At 47.0% G+C, this 17284-nt stretch overlaps 1 protein-coding gene across 3 annotated transcripts in view; it reads left to right on the forward strand.

Annotated features, from left to right (window-relative positions):
* The window catches only part of ASXL2 (ASXL transcriptional regulator 2), a 128392-nt gene that overhangs the window by 62378 nt on the left and 48730 nt on the right, over positions 1-17284 (forward strand). For all 3 annotated transcript variants that reach the window (XM_086631460.1, XM_086631459.1, XM_086631458.1), the window contains one exon: positions 405-561. In XM_086631460.1, the coding sequence (XP_086487586.1) occupies positions 405-561 (157 nt within the window). The remainder of the gene's footprint in view (positions 1-404; positions 562-17284) is intronic.

Raw genomic sequence — 17284 nt, forward strand, 5'->3', positions numbered from 1 at the left:
CTGGGCCCGTGGGACACTGAGCCGTCAAACTGCTTCTCTTCAGTTACGAAGTTCAGAGATTGGCTGGATTTCCCGTAAAGTGGGAGTGCGTTGGAGCTGGTGATGAGGGGTGGAGAAGACAACTACAGCGGGTGCGTAGGGAAGGGCATACCTGCGGAGTGGTGACGAGGGTGGTGTAAAAGATGTGCCAGTTGGGGTCGTGTTAAATATTCATCTGGGCTCGTAGAAGGCAGTGTGAGTGTTTGAGGCCAGTGCCTAAGCAGTTCTGACATTGCTCTGCAGCGTATCAAAGAATCCCCAATCAGTGCTTGGTAAATAAAGAAAACCGCTACTTTTAAGAATTTTATTAACTGGGAAAAACTTCTGTGGAGTGGGTAACTATATTGGTTTTTTTCCATTTGCAGAAGGATGTTCCAGACGGGTTGAAGGAGCTCTCGGATGGCTCAGAGGAGAGCAGCGATGCCCAGTCTGACTCTCAGAGCTCCGAGAACAGCAGCAGCAGCAGCAGCAGCGACGGGTGCAGTAACAAAGATGGCAAGAAAAGCAGATGGAAAAGGAAAGGTAATTTGCTTTTTCAGGAGCGATGATTTTAACGTGATCTGTGTCTGTGAAGGACTTTAGGTCTTTTTCCATCACATCTGTTGCCTTGTAGAGACAAACTGTTACGGTGGCCTAAAATCTGCCGTTACCATTTGTGCTTTCGGATTGAACTCGAGACACAAGTGCTGATTTACTGTTGTGGGAACGCAGGGGAAGAAGGTACCTGTAATTAAGCGTATTTAAGGCTCCGCCACAAGTCACAGACCAGCACAACATGCTGCACACCCAGGAACAGGGAATCTATTTCTTCCAGGTTTTCTCTGCCACCCGCCTGCCTTCCCAAGAAGGTCACACCTTTTACTTCTGGCCTGTTTTGATGCTTTTTGGATGCAACACTGACTAGGAATGAGCACAGAACTCGGAGGTTAAAGCCTGTTGTGCAACCTGATGGGTCACGTAGGGCTCAAGCCACTGCGGTCTTTTCTGTCCTGTTTGGGACTCCATTCCCTCATAACCGGGCAGTATTTACATGTTCAATAATGTTGAATATCAAATTATTTACAACCTTAGCTAATACAGTAAAGCACTGGGTTTTGCTCCACCCCTGTGCCTGGGTGGTTGCTGAAGTTGGATGGTTCAGTGACATTTCTAAGACATGTGGATGCTGGATTTTCTCCAGCAGTAGTGCAAGGATACCAAGCTGGGGAAATAATGGCTTTCACTCTCTGTTTTGAATCCTGACATCTTTCCCACTCTGAGGAGGCGATGTTTGTTACCATATCATGCTGCCTTACTGTTTCAGGAACAGCGGAAATTGGCACCTCTCAGCCAACGCATTATGATATTTACATCCTGTGTTAGCAATGAACTGAACTGCCCGTCTTGCCCACCTCTGCCTTCAGCACCCATTCATTTGACCAGTGTTGTCTGAACTTTCTTTCCTCCTCCAAAATTCCGCTCAGGTATCTGCTTCTCTGCTTAAATGCTATGAAGTGAATTAATAAAAAAAAAGCTGTAATAAAACGTGAGGATGCGACGTACGTTGTTCTCTGAGTTGGGGAGAGCCTGTTCGCTGTAGTGTCATTATTCTCTCCATTAGAAAATAATGCTTTGTAACTCACGGCTTTAGGAAGAAACGTGAAGTCCTCCCTTTTGGCAGAGGCAGCAGCTCTGGGTATTCATAGAATCATAGAACGGTTTGGGTTGGAAGGGACCTCAAAGATCATCTAGTCCAACCCCCCCCTGCCATGGGCAGGGACACCTTCCACTACACCAGGTTGCTCAAAGCCTCATCCAACCTGGCCTTGAACACTTCCAGGGATGAGGCAGCCACAACTTCTCTGGGCAACCTGGTCCAGTGCCTCACCACCCTCATGGTGAAGAATTTCTTCCTTTACATCTCATCGAAATCTCCCCTCTTTCAGTTTAAAGCCATTGCCCCGTGACCTGTCACTACACACCCTCGTCCAAAGCCCCTCTCCAGCTTTCTTGTAGCCCCTTTTAGGTACTGGAAGGCTGCTAGAAGATCTCCCTGGAGCCTTCTCTTCTCCAGACCGAACAGCCCCAACTGTCTCAGCCTGTCTCCATAGCAGAGGTGCTCTAGTCCTGGGATCATCTTTGTGGCCTCCTCTGGACCCGCTCCAACAGCTCCATGTCTTTCTTGTGTTGGGGACCCCACAGCAGAACGCAGCACTGCAGGGGGGTTCTCACAAGAGCAGAGCAGAGGGACACAATCCCCTCCCTCGTCGTGCTGCCCACACTGCTTTGGATGCAGCCCAGGACACAGGTGGCTTTCTGGGCTGCCAGTGCACAGTGCCGGCTCATGCAGCTGCTGATGCTGTGACTTCACCTTTCATTCCAGTCCTTTTGTTTTTCCTTTTCTCCTCAATCATGCACAGAATTTCTTGGCTGAAATGAAACATTGTTTAAAACTTCTTTCCAATGCAATAGGATACCTGAGTGGAAGCACAAGAGAGGTTTTCTAAAATGGTTACAGACTTGCTAATGCTTGTGGAGTCTAACGCCAGTGGGTTCTGCCGAAACCTCGTTGGTGGGGAGTCATCCAGTGAGAATGTGCGGATGCGTGAGGCTCGCGTGGACCAGGCCCTGCCTGGAGCTTTCCCTGGAGTCACAATGCAAATCACAAAAGTAGACGTATTACATAGAATTTTAAGCTTTTAAAGCACTGTGAAAGAGCAAATCGGTAAAAACACTTAGAAGTAAAACCTGACTCCAAATTCATCCTTCGAAAGAAAAGCTATAGGAAGTCCACCCAAAATATCTTAGTTTCTAACAATTCCTCTCAAAATGCTTGATCAGTAAGGGATTTTTTTTGGCTACTTTGCCTACACCTCCAATGTTATCATGTTATGTAAAAACCTGCAAGGGAACTTATGGACCTTTTAGAGAGATCTTTATGTAGAAATGCATGTGTACATTTTATAGAAAAGCCTTGTGTACGCTACGTTACCCAGGGGCTGACAAAGCGGGAGGACATGTGGTTTGGGCACCCAGGTGAGGAGGAAGGGAAGTCTCACCCTGAAAGGGCTGGCAAAAGGTACCCCAAACTCAAAAGCAGGGGATGGGAAAATAGTGGTTTCAGTATAAACACAAAAAAGGAATTCTGCTCCTCTTTGTTGTCTGGTACTAGAGATTTTTCGTAAGAGTGGCATTTTGACTTTTAGCACAAAGGTCGTATTTTCATAGGTTTTAAGGCACCAAAAGTCATGAACTTCCAGTGATTAGTAAACTATAAATGATCAGTAAATTGAAAAAGTAATTCTGGTCAGAAGTGATACTGAGTGTTTTCCTTCTGTTCAGATGTCCTGCCTCGAGGATTTTGTGTTCCTTTGTGTGAGCAACCCTTCATTATTAATGAACATACCACTTCATTAAGAGGGGAGATTTCGATGAGATCTGAGGAAGAAATTCTTCCCTCTGAGGGTGGTGAGGCACTGGCACAGGTTGCCCAGTGGAGCTGTGGCTGCCCCATCCCTGGAAGTGTTCAAGGCCAGGCTGGATGAGGCCTTGAGCCACCTGGTGTAGTGGAAGGTGTCCCTGCTCATGGCAGGAGGGTTGGAACTAGATGATCTTTGAGGTCCCTTCCAACCCAAACCATTCGATGATTCTATGGATGTATTCAGGTCTCAGAGGTCAGTTGCCTAAGATGACAAACATGAATTTCATTCTTCAGAACATAAATCAACCATAAGTTGTTTTGCACTGACTGTTCCTTAGTAAAATTTTTCTTAATGTATTAATGTGCTGCCCCACTGCTGCCTTTTCCAGGCAAAACACCATGTTTGCACCCTTTGGAAGGTGCGGATGAGAGATGTGTAATAACTGACTCCTCCTCAACGTAGCTTGGGTGATGTGCTGAGCGTTTCTGATACTTCTCTTACGAGTAACAAACTAAACTGACCAAGAGGGAAAGAATACAGGATTTATTTGAATGCTGATTATTAGAGCTGAGATGAAACCCCTTTTCTTTGCAGTCGAAGTCCTCGCTTTTCCGTATTAAAACAAAGTGCTTTCTTTTAAATACCAAGTGGTAGAGGCCATCCTGAACAAGAAGAACATGATGGAAAGTACGACATGTCTTCATATAGTACCATGTACTATGTTGCTTATTCTTTGAGCGTTACCTTGATTTTTCCTTTTTTTTTCCTTGGGGTCTACCGAGGCTATCTAGAAGGTGACAATAAAATAAGTGTTCTGGTTGGTAGGTAGCAGAGCAGGATGTGCCTCGCATTGTAGAACAAACCCGACTCCGTTAATAGCCGTGACGCTTCTCTTATTTAAGCTGTGTGAATTGCTTTTAAAAGCTGCAGTCGTGACTGTGTTGAAAATAGGGATCTTTTCCTAAAGGAAACAACTTAAGGAGACCTTGTTCCAGAGTGATACAGCCTTAGTGCAGCGAGGGAGTTTAGCCGGGCCCGTGGGGAGACCCGCGGGAGAATTAGCGCGAGGCTCTCAGACATGGTCTTGGTTATCCTTCTTTCATTTGCGGAATCTTTTTCAGTTCTTCTGTATCTTTTCTGAGATCGGTGGGTGGAAGTGCCCATACAGTTCAAAACACACATGTTCTGTGAATGCACGGGATGGTGTCTGTCCTCTCCATTATTTCATCTTCTAACAACTCTTGACAATGTTTTTGCTTATTCTTTTCTGTCATATTTTATAAGTGTTCACTTTTTTGGCTGTTGATGAGCATTGAGTTGATGTTTTCATCCATGGTAACTGTTTCAGAGTTGTTCTTCCCTGTGGTCATGACTTTTACCATGCCTTCTATTGTCACTGAGCTGTCTCTGCTGTGTGAGTTCCCCTTCACGTGGGTTCTTTGCAGTCAGGTTTCATCTCTTGTTATGCGGAATAACTTCTGCCTGCAGAGCTGTGTCTCAGTGTAGACCACGTCCAGGTGGACAGCGTGGGCGGTAGCACGCTTCCTTGGGCACCCCACCGGTACCTCTCGCCGCGGGGGGACTGGACTGGTTCTGCCTCCTGTTAAACTTAATCAGTTATCTGCAGGATATATATTAATCAGTTAATCTGCTGGATTTAAAGATCTGTAGGACTTAAAGTAGTCTCCTTTACTCTGTTCCTAAACCAGACAACTTTATTTCCAACTCTTGAGTCATATTTGATATGTTTAACTGCTTTCTCAAAGAATCTATTACACTTTATTTAAATGAGGTCTTTGCCACTGGCACCTGTTTTACCCTTTCAGATGCTCCTTTTAATTTCTTTTTAACTTGTTTCAGTGTGGTTCTCCTTTTTATGAAGTTGAATATTTGCTGGGACACTGCATATGACATTCGTTAGAAATTTCCTTGTAGATCTAAATGTTTTATTTATTTAAAAGCAAAAACCAAAACCCCCAAATCACTTAGTTTAGCTACAAATCAGAAGCTTCATGCAGGAATAACGTTTTCTGGCCTATATTACACAAAAGTACATTCAAAGGCATAAATGAGTTACCTGATACTTTTGTGCTTTAAAAGATTTTGATATGGAGGGTTTGGGTTTTTTGAGAGGTTTGAGTAACACTGAAGTTATGATCATAGAATCACAGAATGTTAGGGATTGGAAGGGACCTCAAATGATCATCTACTCCAATCCCCCTGCTGGAGCAGGAACTGCTAGATCAGATCACACAAGAACGCGTCCAGGCGGGTTTTGAACATCTCCAGAGAAGGAGACTCCACAACCTCTCTGGGCAGCCTGTTCCAGTGTTCTGTTACCCTTACTGGGAAGAAGTTCTTCCTCGTGTTTAAGTGGAACCTCCTATGTTCCAGCTTATATCCGTTTCCCCTTGTCCTGTCATTGGATGCCACTGAGAAGAGCCTGGCTCCATCCTCATGACAGTCACCCTTTACATATTTATAAACATTTATGAGGTCCCCCCTCAGTCTCCTCTTCTCCAAGCTAAAGAGACCCAGCTCCCTCAGCCTTTCCTGATAAGGGAGATGCTCCACTCCCTTCATCATCTTTGTGGCCCTGCGCTGGACTCTCTCAAGCAGTTCCTTGTCCTTCTTGAACTGAGGGGCCCAGAACTGGACACAATATTCCAGATGCGGCCTCACCAGGGCAGAGTAGACGGGGAGGAGAACCTCTCTCGACCTGCTAACCACACCCCTTCTAATACACCCCAGGATGCCATTGGCCTTCTTGGCCTCAAGGGCACATTGCTGGCTCATGTATGATAATGTACGATTATATCATGAGAGGAGCTAGGTAACCTTTTGCTTTTATTGGAGTGTTGTAGGAAGTGATGCACTGTCCCACGGAAATCTCGGCTCATGGATTCCAGCGCGACCTTCAGATACGTGAGAATATTGAGGTTTTGCTTTGTGGTGGGCAGGACAGGAATACGTATGTGCACTTCTTTGCACAGACCGTAGCTAAGTGAGCTGCTCTCATCTAAAAGACAATCTCTTGTTTCTCTTAAGCTGTGGATGGCTGGTTTTGCATTACACACATGCAGAGCTTGGATTTTGGTGTGGGATATTAGCTGAATTTCACAGAATCACAGAATAGTTTAGGTTGGAAAGGAACCTCAAAGATCATCCAGTTCCAACCCCCCTGCCATGGGCAGAGGGACACCTTCCACTACACCAGGTTGCTCAAAGCCTCATCCAATCTGGCCTTGAACACTTCCAGGGATGGGGCAGCCACGACTTCTCTGGGCCACCTGTGCCAGTGCATCACCACCCTCAGAGGGAAGAATTTGTGCCTTAGATGTCATCAAAATCTCCCCTTTTTCAGTTCAAAGCCATCGCCCCTTGTCCTGTCACTACACGCCCTTGTCAAAAGTCTCTCTCCACCAAGAGTCCCTTTCACCAAGAAAAGTTTCAATCCTGCCAGTTCCGGGCACCCCTCCTCCTGTTGCGGGTCGGAGCCCAGTGGGACTGGGGTGAGGCTGCTGCAGTGGATGGGGTCTGTGGGGTGGCTGTGCACTATCCCTCTGCATGGGGCAAATTCACCCACGCTGGCAAACTTGCCCTGTTTGAGTGCCCGTGGATGTTGCTGTGTCAGTGATTTGCTGTCGGAAGGGAGTGACCGCAGCGGGGGCTTTCCCTGAGGGCTTTTTGCTGTGCTAGCCGTTTCTTGAGTTTTTGTTGTGCAGCTCGTACTTCCTTTCGTTGTTATTCTGCCTTTCCTCTTTCTTGTCTCGCTCCGTCGGCTGTGGCAGTGAGGCTGGAGAGCAGCAGTGCTGTGCCGCTTTGACTGTCCCCAGGTGCCACCTCTGCCACCCCACTCCATGGGAGGCTCCCAGCTCTTCCAAGATCCCTGGGGACTGCTGCAGTGCTTCTTGCCGAAGAGCATGTTGTTTAGGTATCCAAGAAGATGGCAGTTTTTGGTAGTGTTTTTTTGTAAGCTAGATAGCATAGACTTGCTGCCACTCAAGTGCCCATTAAGCTCCAGTACTTCAAAGCATGTCTGATGAGCACCTTTCCAAAAGCTCCAGGATCACAGAATCATTTAGGTCGGAAGAGACCTTTAAGGTCATTGAGTCCAACTGTTAACCCAGCCATGGCCAAGTCCACCACTAAATCATGTCCGTGGGCACCACATCTACACGGCTTTTCAATACCTCTGGGGATGGTGACTCCACCACTTCCCTGAGCAGTCTATTCTTGTGCTTGACAACTCCTTCGCTGAAGAAATTTTTCTTAATATCCAGTCTAAACCTCCCTTGGTGCAACTTGAGGCCATTTCTTCTTGTCCTGTCGCTGTTACTTGAGAGAAGAGACTGACACCCACCTCCCTACAACCTCCTTTCAGGTAGTTGGAGAGAGTGATAAGGCCTCCCCTGAGCCCCCTTTTCTCCAGGCTAAACAACCTCAGTTCCCTCAGCCGCTCCTCATAACACGTGTGCTCCAGATCCTTCACCAGCTCTGTTGTCCTTCTCTGGACACCCTCCAGCACCTCAATGTCTTTCTTGTAGTGAGGGGCCCAAAACTGAACACAGCATTTGAGATGTGGCCTCACCAGTGCCAAGCACAGGGACGTGATCCCTGCCCTGATCCTGCTGGCCACACTGTTTCTGATACAAGGCAGGATACTGTTGGCCTTCTTGGCCACCTAGGCACACTGCTGAGTCACATTCAGCTGCCTGTTAGAATATCTTCTCAATCTCTTTTTTGTTTGTTCGGGTTTTTTTTCCTGTGACAGGTTTTCTTCAGAGATTTAAAATGAAAGCACAAAAGCTGAAAGAATTCGGCATATTTGGTACACTCAAATAAATAAATGCTGTCAGATGTCCTATGCTCATTTTCATAGGATCATAGAATGGTTTGGGTTGGAAAGGACCTTCAAGATCATCCAGTTCCAAACGCCCTGCCATGGGCAGGGACACCTTCCACTACACCAGGTGGCTCAAAGCCTCATCCAGCCTGGCCTTGAACACTTCCAGGGATGGGATTAATTTTGAATAGATGGTACCCTGACCACTTGGTGTGAAACACTTGTTGGATGTTACAGGTCTGTGTCAGACTCTGTTTTTCATGAGGGATTGCAGAAGTATGTAATGAAGGACATAAACAAAAGAGACCTCTTTGCTAAAAATGTCTTTAAAAAAAGATACATAGATTTCATAGATTTCTAGGTTGGAAAAGACCTTAGAGATCATCGAGTCCAACCGTCCCTCTTCCCCATTAAACCATATCGCTAAGTAGATCATCCACCCTATTCTTAAACACAGCCAGGGATGGGGACTCAACCACCTCCCTGGGCAGCCTATTCCAGTGGCTGACAACCCTTTCAGAGAAGAAATACTTCCTAACATCCAACCTGAATCTCCCCTGACTAAGCCTATACCCATTTCCTCTTGTCTTATCACCCATCACTCATGTAAAGAGCCCCTCCCCTACCTCCCCACCATCCCTTCTCAAGTATTTGTAGGCTGTAATCAGGTCTCCCCTCAGCCTCCTCTTCTCCAGGCTAAACAGCCCCAACTCCCTCAGCCGCTCCTCATAAGTTTTATTTTCCAGCCCCTTGACCAGTTTAGTCGCCCTTCTTTGGACTCGCTCCAGGAGCTCAATATCTCTCTTAGAGCGAGGGGCCCAAAACTGGACACAATATTCCAGGTGCGGCCTCACCAGTGCCGAGTACAGGGGCAGGATCACTTCCCTATTCCTGCTGGTTACACTATTCTTGATACACGCCAGTATCCCATTGGCCTTTTTGGCCACCTGGGCACACTGCTGGCTCATATCAAGCCGGTAGTCAACCAACACCCTCAGGTCCTTCTCTGCCAGGCAGCTCTCCAGCCACTCTTCCCCGAGTCTATAGCGATGCTTGGGGTTTTTATACCCCAAGTGAAGGACTCTGCACTTGGCCTTATTAAAGCTCATGCCATTGGCCTCAGCCCAACGATCCAGTCTGTTCAAATCCCTCTGAAGGGCCTCCCTACCCTCGAGCAGATCGACACAGCCTCCCAGCTTGGTGTCGTCCGCAAATTTACTGAGGGTGCATTCAATCCCCTCATCCAGGTCATTGATAAAGATGTTAAACAGAACTGGACCCAGCACTGAGCCCTGGGGAACCCCACTGGTGACCGGCCTCCAGCCGGATTTAGCCCCATTTACCACCACTCTTTGGGCCCGGCTATCCAGCCAGTTTTTAACCCAAAGGAGGGTGTGCCTATCCAGGCCAGCAGTTATCAGTTTCTCAACCAGAACACTATGAGAAACTGTATCAAAGGCTTTACTGAGGTCAAGGAAAACTACATCCACAGCCCTTCCCTCGTCAACCAGGCGGGTCACCTTGTCATAGAAGGTGATCAGGTTTGATTGGCAAGACCTGCCTTTCATAAACCCATGTTGACTGGGCCTGATCACCCGGTTAACCTGTATGTGCTCATTAATAGCACTCAAGATAACCTGTTCCATGACTTTGCCCATCACCGAGGTCAAACTGACAGGCCTGTAGTTCCCCAGAAGCCTTCCAAATTCCTACGGATTTATGGTGGTGTTTTCCCTTGAGAGTGTGACTCTGGAAGCGGAGGCACGGGCAGAGTCAAGGCTTCCCTGTTAACGGCAGAGTTGGAGGCTTTCATAGCAGAGTTTGGTGCTGGGAGGCTGCTGTAGGGAAATAGTCAGCTCCTGAAGGATGCTCAGTAGCTGCAGATTTAAATTAGTACCTGGATTGATTCCTCCTTTCTCAGGAAGCTTGTTTGGTGTGTGGAGGAGCTGTGAAGACACCTGAAGTTTGAGCCCTTTTTAGGGCTTCTCAGTAAAAGCCATCCCTGATCAGGCAGCGAACGGGAACCTGCTCGTTTGTTCTGGGAAATTAATCGTGGCTGAACGTGAGGCTGATTGCATCATCTTCTGTGATTAGCTACAGAAACTCACATTCTTCCACCGAGCTGGTCACAGCGTGTCCAGAGTTGGGTGCACCGATTATACTGTCTTCTTTTAGGTTTGAAAGCAAGGCTTGGCTCTTGATTTTGGTCTGGTTTTGAACTGTAGCTTTTAAAGCAAATTTAATCCAAACTTAAATGAATAGCTGGAGGGGTTACAGGCATCATTGCATTCCTGCTTTTTGCAGCAGTCAGGGACTGGGAAGGGACAGGAGCACCACAGCTGCTGCGGCGGTGCAGAAGGCTTTACTTGATCTTGTGCTTTAGCAGACGTGTGAGAATACATGAGGGCGATACAACTGTCCCTGCTGCAGGAGAAACTTCTGAAGCTTGCCTCTTTGCTGACGTTCAGGTCAATCGATGCTGGGGCGCGAATGTGCAGCAAACTGGACTTCGCTGGTTCGAGGACTCCTTACTGAATTGTGCTGCGATAGCTCTCAGTTGTTGGTCGCTAAGTAGGATGCCTGGTTTATCTTCCCAACCGTGTTTCTTGGCTGTAACGTAACTTTGCACCAAAATTAAATGATCCCAAACTGTTTAATGAGATAAAATAAGATAATATGATGGTAAATGGTTAAAAAAAAAATTTGTCTGAAACATTTTAAAATTCTAGTATGTGTAAGGCATCTTTCTTAGATCACACACTATAACTCACTGTTCTTTTAGAGACAGTAATTTTCCCTAAGTGGAACCCACACTTCCATCAGTTGAAGTTTCTCAAAGTGCAGACCAGCTGTGCTCGGAGAGCCGACAGTATCTGAGACAAATATAACAGAGTTGTGACATGAAGTCCACAAGAAGAAAATATTCTTTTCTTTCTAATATTTCATTTACTTTATGAATCTGAAAAGATTCTTTTGATTTCCTCCAGCAAAACTCGATGTTTCACAGTCTTGTTAGATATAAAACTAACTTGTGTTTAAGTTGCTGTGAAAAGCATAAGGAAAGCAGAAAGCGCTTGAGTGCACTCCCGACGCAGCTCATTTCCAAGTTCTGCAATCAGCAGCGTTTAAAAGTGGACGTGAACAAATCGGCACCTTGCAGGACCTCCTGCCCATGGCAGTTCTGGCTCGGGGGGTGGGACAGCGTGGTGTTGATGCCAGCAGCTCAGCAGCTCTCCTCCCTGATGCCTCCCTGCCTTCTACTGCCGTTGCCTTCTACAAGAGGAGAAGAGTTTCTACTTAAAAATGAGTTTTATTTTTAGTTGGCATGTTTGTTTGCTCTTCTTTAAAATAACCATTAAATTCCAATTAGAAAGATTCCTTCAGTGTCGAGCTGTGTAACATCAGCTCTGGAATGCAGCACTCCTACACGGCCGCTTCCTGGGCTGTCCGCCCGTACATGAAACACACAACAGCCTCCTTCCTCCTTTAAAAAAAAAATAAAAATAATTTACTTACCCAAATTCAAGACCAGCCCAAATCTCAGCCAGAATTGCCTCATGGCATTACTCGGCTGAGCCACGTCTCCACCTGTGTGATGTTTGAGGTCGGGTTGTCAGTGTCCACCGAGCCCTTTGTGATTCTGCCGATCCCGAGAGTCTCGGTTGGAAGCAGCGCTGGTGCAGCGTACAGCTGCTTTTGTTTGTTTTTTTTTTTTCCCAAGGATTGGGGAGGATAGCTTTTGTTGTGAGAATACAGAATTGTAATAAAAATCAGTGTAGTGAATGCAGACGGGGGTAGGCAGCGCTCAGATGAGCTATGCTCCTGTTCTTTTGCTTTGAGGCTTTGACTCGAGCTCTTGGAGGCTGCAGTTTAGCTTAACGTGACATTATTTTTGCTCATATACATATAAAACAGGAAGCGCATTCAGATAACATCAACAGCCACTTCCTTATATGTACAAAAATAAAGTGCTCTGACAGCAGCAAAACTGACACTTTGATTTTCGGAAGGATAGAAACCTTTGTGCGTGTGTAGACCCGCATGGGCATTACACGGGCCCGGGCAGGAGCACAGGGGGAGAAGTTTGCAGACAAGTTCCCCCATGTGCTACTGCCCATACATCTGTGCGTGAGCAGGAGGGAGCCTGGAGCAGCACCGACTGCGGAGCTGGAGAAGCAGCAGCGATGTTCACAGAGCAGCTTCGTGCAATTCCCCATGAAGGTAAGACGCGGTCGTTTCAGCAGGTTTGCGCTTGCAGGAAGGATGCGGGTGCTTTTCTGGCCGGGGTCCCTCTGTGCTGACCAGAGGTGACCCAGACACCTTTTCTTTGGCCTGGCAGCAGCTGCTGGGCTGTGGGCTTTGGAGTTTGATGATGAAAACAAAGCTGATTTTGGCTACGGCACTTGAAAAAGGATGCTGCCAACACTCCCTGGGTTCTGGGTGGTTTTAAGTCATCCTGAAACTTCAAGTGTAAGTGCCTCAGTTCCGGATGCTTTTATCACTGTTTTGCTAGAATATGTTTTGTAGGACAACTTGAAGGGGTTTGTGGCAATGCCCTCCATGAACGTGAGGTACAGCTGCTCAGCATCATTGTCTGTGCGCCTCGTTGTACACCTGCGGTTGTGCTGAGCTCAAGGTGACCCATACAGTCTGTTCTTCTCGTGTCTGGAAATAAAACCTGTAGAACTTAGTGGTGTTTCTGTGAGCAGCTGCAAGGCTGCGGTTGGCGGGAGGGGAACCGTGCTCAGCTCTTGCACAGCCTGAACAGAGAGAGAAAAAGCGTTTGGTTCCCATGTAGAGCTGTCCAGACTTTCATGGCTTCCGACAAGGAAAATGGCTGTCAAAATTGGATTTTGCTATTATTTCTGCCGTGTCCCTGGTGTACCCTTTCTGATCTGAGTCATCCTGAAAGAGAAGGATCTTGTTTAGTTTCTATGACTGACACCTTCTGTGAGAGCCATCGCAGTAACAGGTCTCCTCTGACAAAACCCAACCTAAACTTGCTGTATTGAAAAGGAAAAAAAAGGGGGGAAAAAAATCAGATGGTAAAGTGACCTTTAAGGGAAAACAAACTGGGCAATAATTATCAATACAAATAAATAATCAATAATTATCAATAAAAATCAGAAGGATTATCAATAATCTTTCTCCATTAGCCAACAAGCAGCTTGTTGTGCGTTTTTATACCGCAGACAGGCACTGGTGGGTCCCCCGTGGCTCTCAGGCAGTCAGAATTTTGTTCAACCAGATTGGTGTTCAAAGGGAAAAGTAACTATATTTGGCAAAATGTGATTTGCTGAAAAGAGATTAGAAGATTTTAGTAAAGTTAAAATATAATTTCACCATAAACGCTTCTTAAATAGGGTGGTGAAGGAAAATATTTGGAGTAATTAAACTTCTATGCTATGTTCGCTGCCAATGGCCCATACTTAGGAAAACAGGAATAAGAAATAAAATGCTGTTCTATACCTGAAATTTTGTGTGTAATCTTTTAGTATAGAGGAAAACCTTGGGAGTCCGGACACACAGAAATACCGGTTCGCAGTTGAAGGACGTGACCAGCTTTTACCATGAGTTTCGCTGCGAGGGTGGCTCTCGGTGTCCTCAATTAACACCCGTGGCCTGATCAGGGCACTGCCTTCAGAACGCGCTTCGCTGCCGTGTGCCCCTAACAGCTGCCAGAGATAACTTAAAAAAAGAATTCTGTTTGGGTTATGTCATTTTGTTTCTTCCTGCTAAAGATTTGGTAGAAATATCAGCTTTTCTAAGTACAGCCAATTCCTGCTTGTGCTTGTGACTCATGGGGAAGCTGTTTCCCGAGGATCACGTTATGTAACATGCCAAGGAATCTGCAGACGTGAAGCCAAAAATGTTCCTTTTCTCCTTTATTTAGGTTTGTCTATCTTCTATTTAGGCTTCCATAGCAGAGTACCCATGTTTTGAGTGAGCTGTAGTGTTTCATAACGGGCTGTGCAGCGTCCCAGGGCTTACTGTTGAGCCATCGAGAAGTTCTGCTGCCATTAAGCTTCACAACAAGCACTATGTTTTTTTAAGTTGCGTGAGCAGCAGTCATTAGGCTGCGGTCACAGGCACTTACACATGGCTCTACCTCTGGTAAGCACTTCAGATGTGTAGAAAAATGGGTTCTAAACTTAAAATCTACAGTAGAAGATTTTTTTGCATGGATTCTCATGCATGAATTTTCCTCAGCAACTAAAAGCCCAAAGGTTTGCTGAAGGAACGACAGGTCGGTTTTCTGCAGGACACCATCGCTCCATGCTTTTACCGAGTGAATTTTTCTGATCCTTTTCCCAGCGCCGAACTCCGTGCTGACGGTCTCGGCCTGACCAAACTGCGCTCGGAGCCATCCCACGGGCCGGCCCGCTGCTCGCTGCAGGGCGCATCCCGGCTCCTGCTGCTCTTCTGGAAGGAGAAGAGCCAGCCAGAAGTTACTGTCACATTGTTTGGAGCCGGTGGCATCGTACTGCTCTTTGGTGCGTGAACTGGAGATTGCTCCGGCCTTGTGTCCTCAACTGATGCCGGGGGACACACAGCCGTTTTGGAGTGGTTATTCCCACAAGCACAGTATTTCCAAGGTACTGTATGGCCTCAAAATATTTCCACTGAAACGTAAGGAAATGTGATTTGTAAGTCTCAAATTTGTTTCACAGGAAACTGAAGACTGGGCAGCCACTTAATATGGCTTTTTTCAGAAAAAAGCCAGTTTTCTCGAGGATTCTCATCCCCTCAGGGATGTTTGGCCCTGTTTGGGAGGGCGCCATCTGCCCCATGGCTCCATTGGGTCCTGCGGAAGCTCAGCCGCTTGTGTGTGGTAGCTGGGAAAGGTGCGTGGTCCTCTGAGCCGTGGCCCCCGTGCTCAGCGCTGTCCCCGTGCCCTCAGGGACATCCACTCGCGTTGGAGGCATGATGAACCAGAATGTTTCCAAGAGCTGGGGTTTGAGAGCAAAGAGGAATTGGGAGCTGTTGTGTGTGGCTGCAGCTGTGCAGTGCGAGCAGAGGAGCAGTCAAACCACTTCTATCTCAATCCTGAGCTAGTATTGATACATCACTCCGTTTAATTCAGCCTTTCCAACTATATAGCATTACAATTAGAAATAGTTTTGGTGCCAAGGCTGACAGCGGGCTCTGCGGTGAGGGACGGGGCAGGAACATGTCCAGGCGTTTCTCTGTGCTCAGTTGGTCTCCAGCTGATGGGAGATGAACGCCAACAGGCTTTGAGGGGCAGCCGGCTCCCACCTCAGGAGCCCTAAAGCGATGGAAATGCTCTTGTTCAGAGAGAGAAAGTCTCCTCTGGTCTGTGAGGACATACAGAAGTCAGTTGTAGGAGCTTTCATGCGGAGCAGAGAAGGTTTTGCCATGCGGTACCCACAGAAGACAGGCTCACGTCCCACCTTCAGTCACCAGTGGTACACGGGTGCAGAAGCAAAGCATGTGCAGCCCTGTCTGAGGGCAGGGTCTGCTTTGTGAATCAGCTTTCTCATCTGGGGTGGGTTTTTTTTCCTTCGTTGCTTCAGCTTCCCTGACTTGCCTTTGAGATTTTTGCAGTTTGTTCTGTCGTTCTGTGTCAAACAAAATCTCAGTGGCTTTGCCATTCAGCCTCACGTACCGTGTCGTGTTCAATTTTTACCCACAAAAACATATGCTGGGTGCCTTTGCTCTCTAGAAGAAAGGTCATCTGTGACCCGCTGCTCCTCTGAGCTCTGTGTCATAGGACAAAAGGGAATATGAACTTGAAAATACAACCTTCTCTTCACAAGGAGCCACAGGGAGAGGACAAGGGGCGACGAGTACAAGTTGCACCAGGAGAGATTTCATTTTGACATGAGAAATTTTTTACAGTAAGGGCGATCATTCACTGGAACAACCTCCCCAGGGATGCAGTGGAGTCCCCATTGCTGGAGGTTTTCAAGATGCAATTGGACAAGGTGCTAGATAATCTCATCTGGGCTGCCTTTCCCACAAAAGGTTGGACCGGGTGATCTTTCGAGGTCACTGCCAACTTGGGTGTTTCTGTGGATCTCTGGAAAGCATCTAGGGAGCTCGGCATCTGTGTAGAGCAGATGCACCCTTCGCTGTCACATCATCGGAGAGGTTCGGAGGCCACTTGCTGGGAAAACGCAGCAGGAATTCCTCCTCTGAGAGTGATGGGCTGAAGGGCTCCTGGCCTCCCAGCCCACAGTGCTTGTGTGGTTGGCACCTCGGTGCTGGTCCTGCCAGCTGAGAACCTGCTTCGTTCTTCAAAGCACAATGCACATTCAGGAGATGTTTATCTCTCTACATGTGAAACCATTTCTGAGTAAAGTCAGAATTTTTTGTGTCACTGACATGATGGGATCCTCCTTTAACCTCTCTACATCTATTTTTTCATTACTCCCTTTAATCTTAAACTTGTTCTGTATTGAATCAATACTGTGTTTTCTTTGAACTATGCGTAGTGTGATACTGAGGTTGCGTGTCTTCCATGTCTTCATGCAGAAGAAACCTTTCTAGGAAGGGTTGTTTGGTTTTTTGGTTTGGTTTGTTGGGTTGGGTTTTTTTGAAACCAGAAATAATGGTCCTCAGCACTGGCAGTCTGACAGCTCAAGGTCTTAGGAATGAAAACTGCAGCTCAGTCTCAGATGGGCTCATTGGAGCTCGGTGTGCTCAAGAACAGCAATCGTGAGTCCGATCACAGGCCCACGTAGCCTGGTAGTCTGCTCCAGCATCGATCAACAGCAGTAACCCAGAGAGAAGGTGCAAGAAGAGCACAAGAACATGACAAGTGTGGTTTCACGTCACCCATTGGTCTGTGGCTCTGGGACTTTGAGCACAAAGAGTTTGTCTTTCACTTGATGCCTGTCCATGGGTTGGTCCAATCCGTCTTTGAGCTGTTGTACCGTTTCAGCATTGGCACTGCCCTGCAGTAAGGATTTCCTTTGCTCGATGTGCTGTGCAAAGAAGTATCTCCTTTTGCTTGGTCTGGCTTTTGAAACCTAGT

This window comes from Tauraco erythrolophus, chromosome 2 (genome assembly GCF_009769465.1).
Source record: "Tauraco erythrolophus isolate bTauEry1 chromosome 2, bTauEry1.pri, whole genome shotgun sequence".
Lineage (NCBI taxonomy): Eukaryota > Metazoa > Chordata > Aves > Musophagiformes > Musophagidae > Tauraco > Tauraco erythrolophus.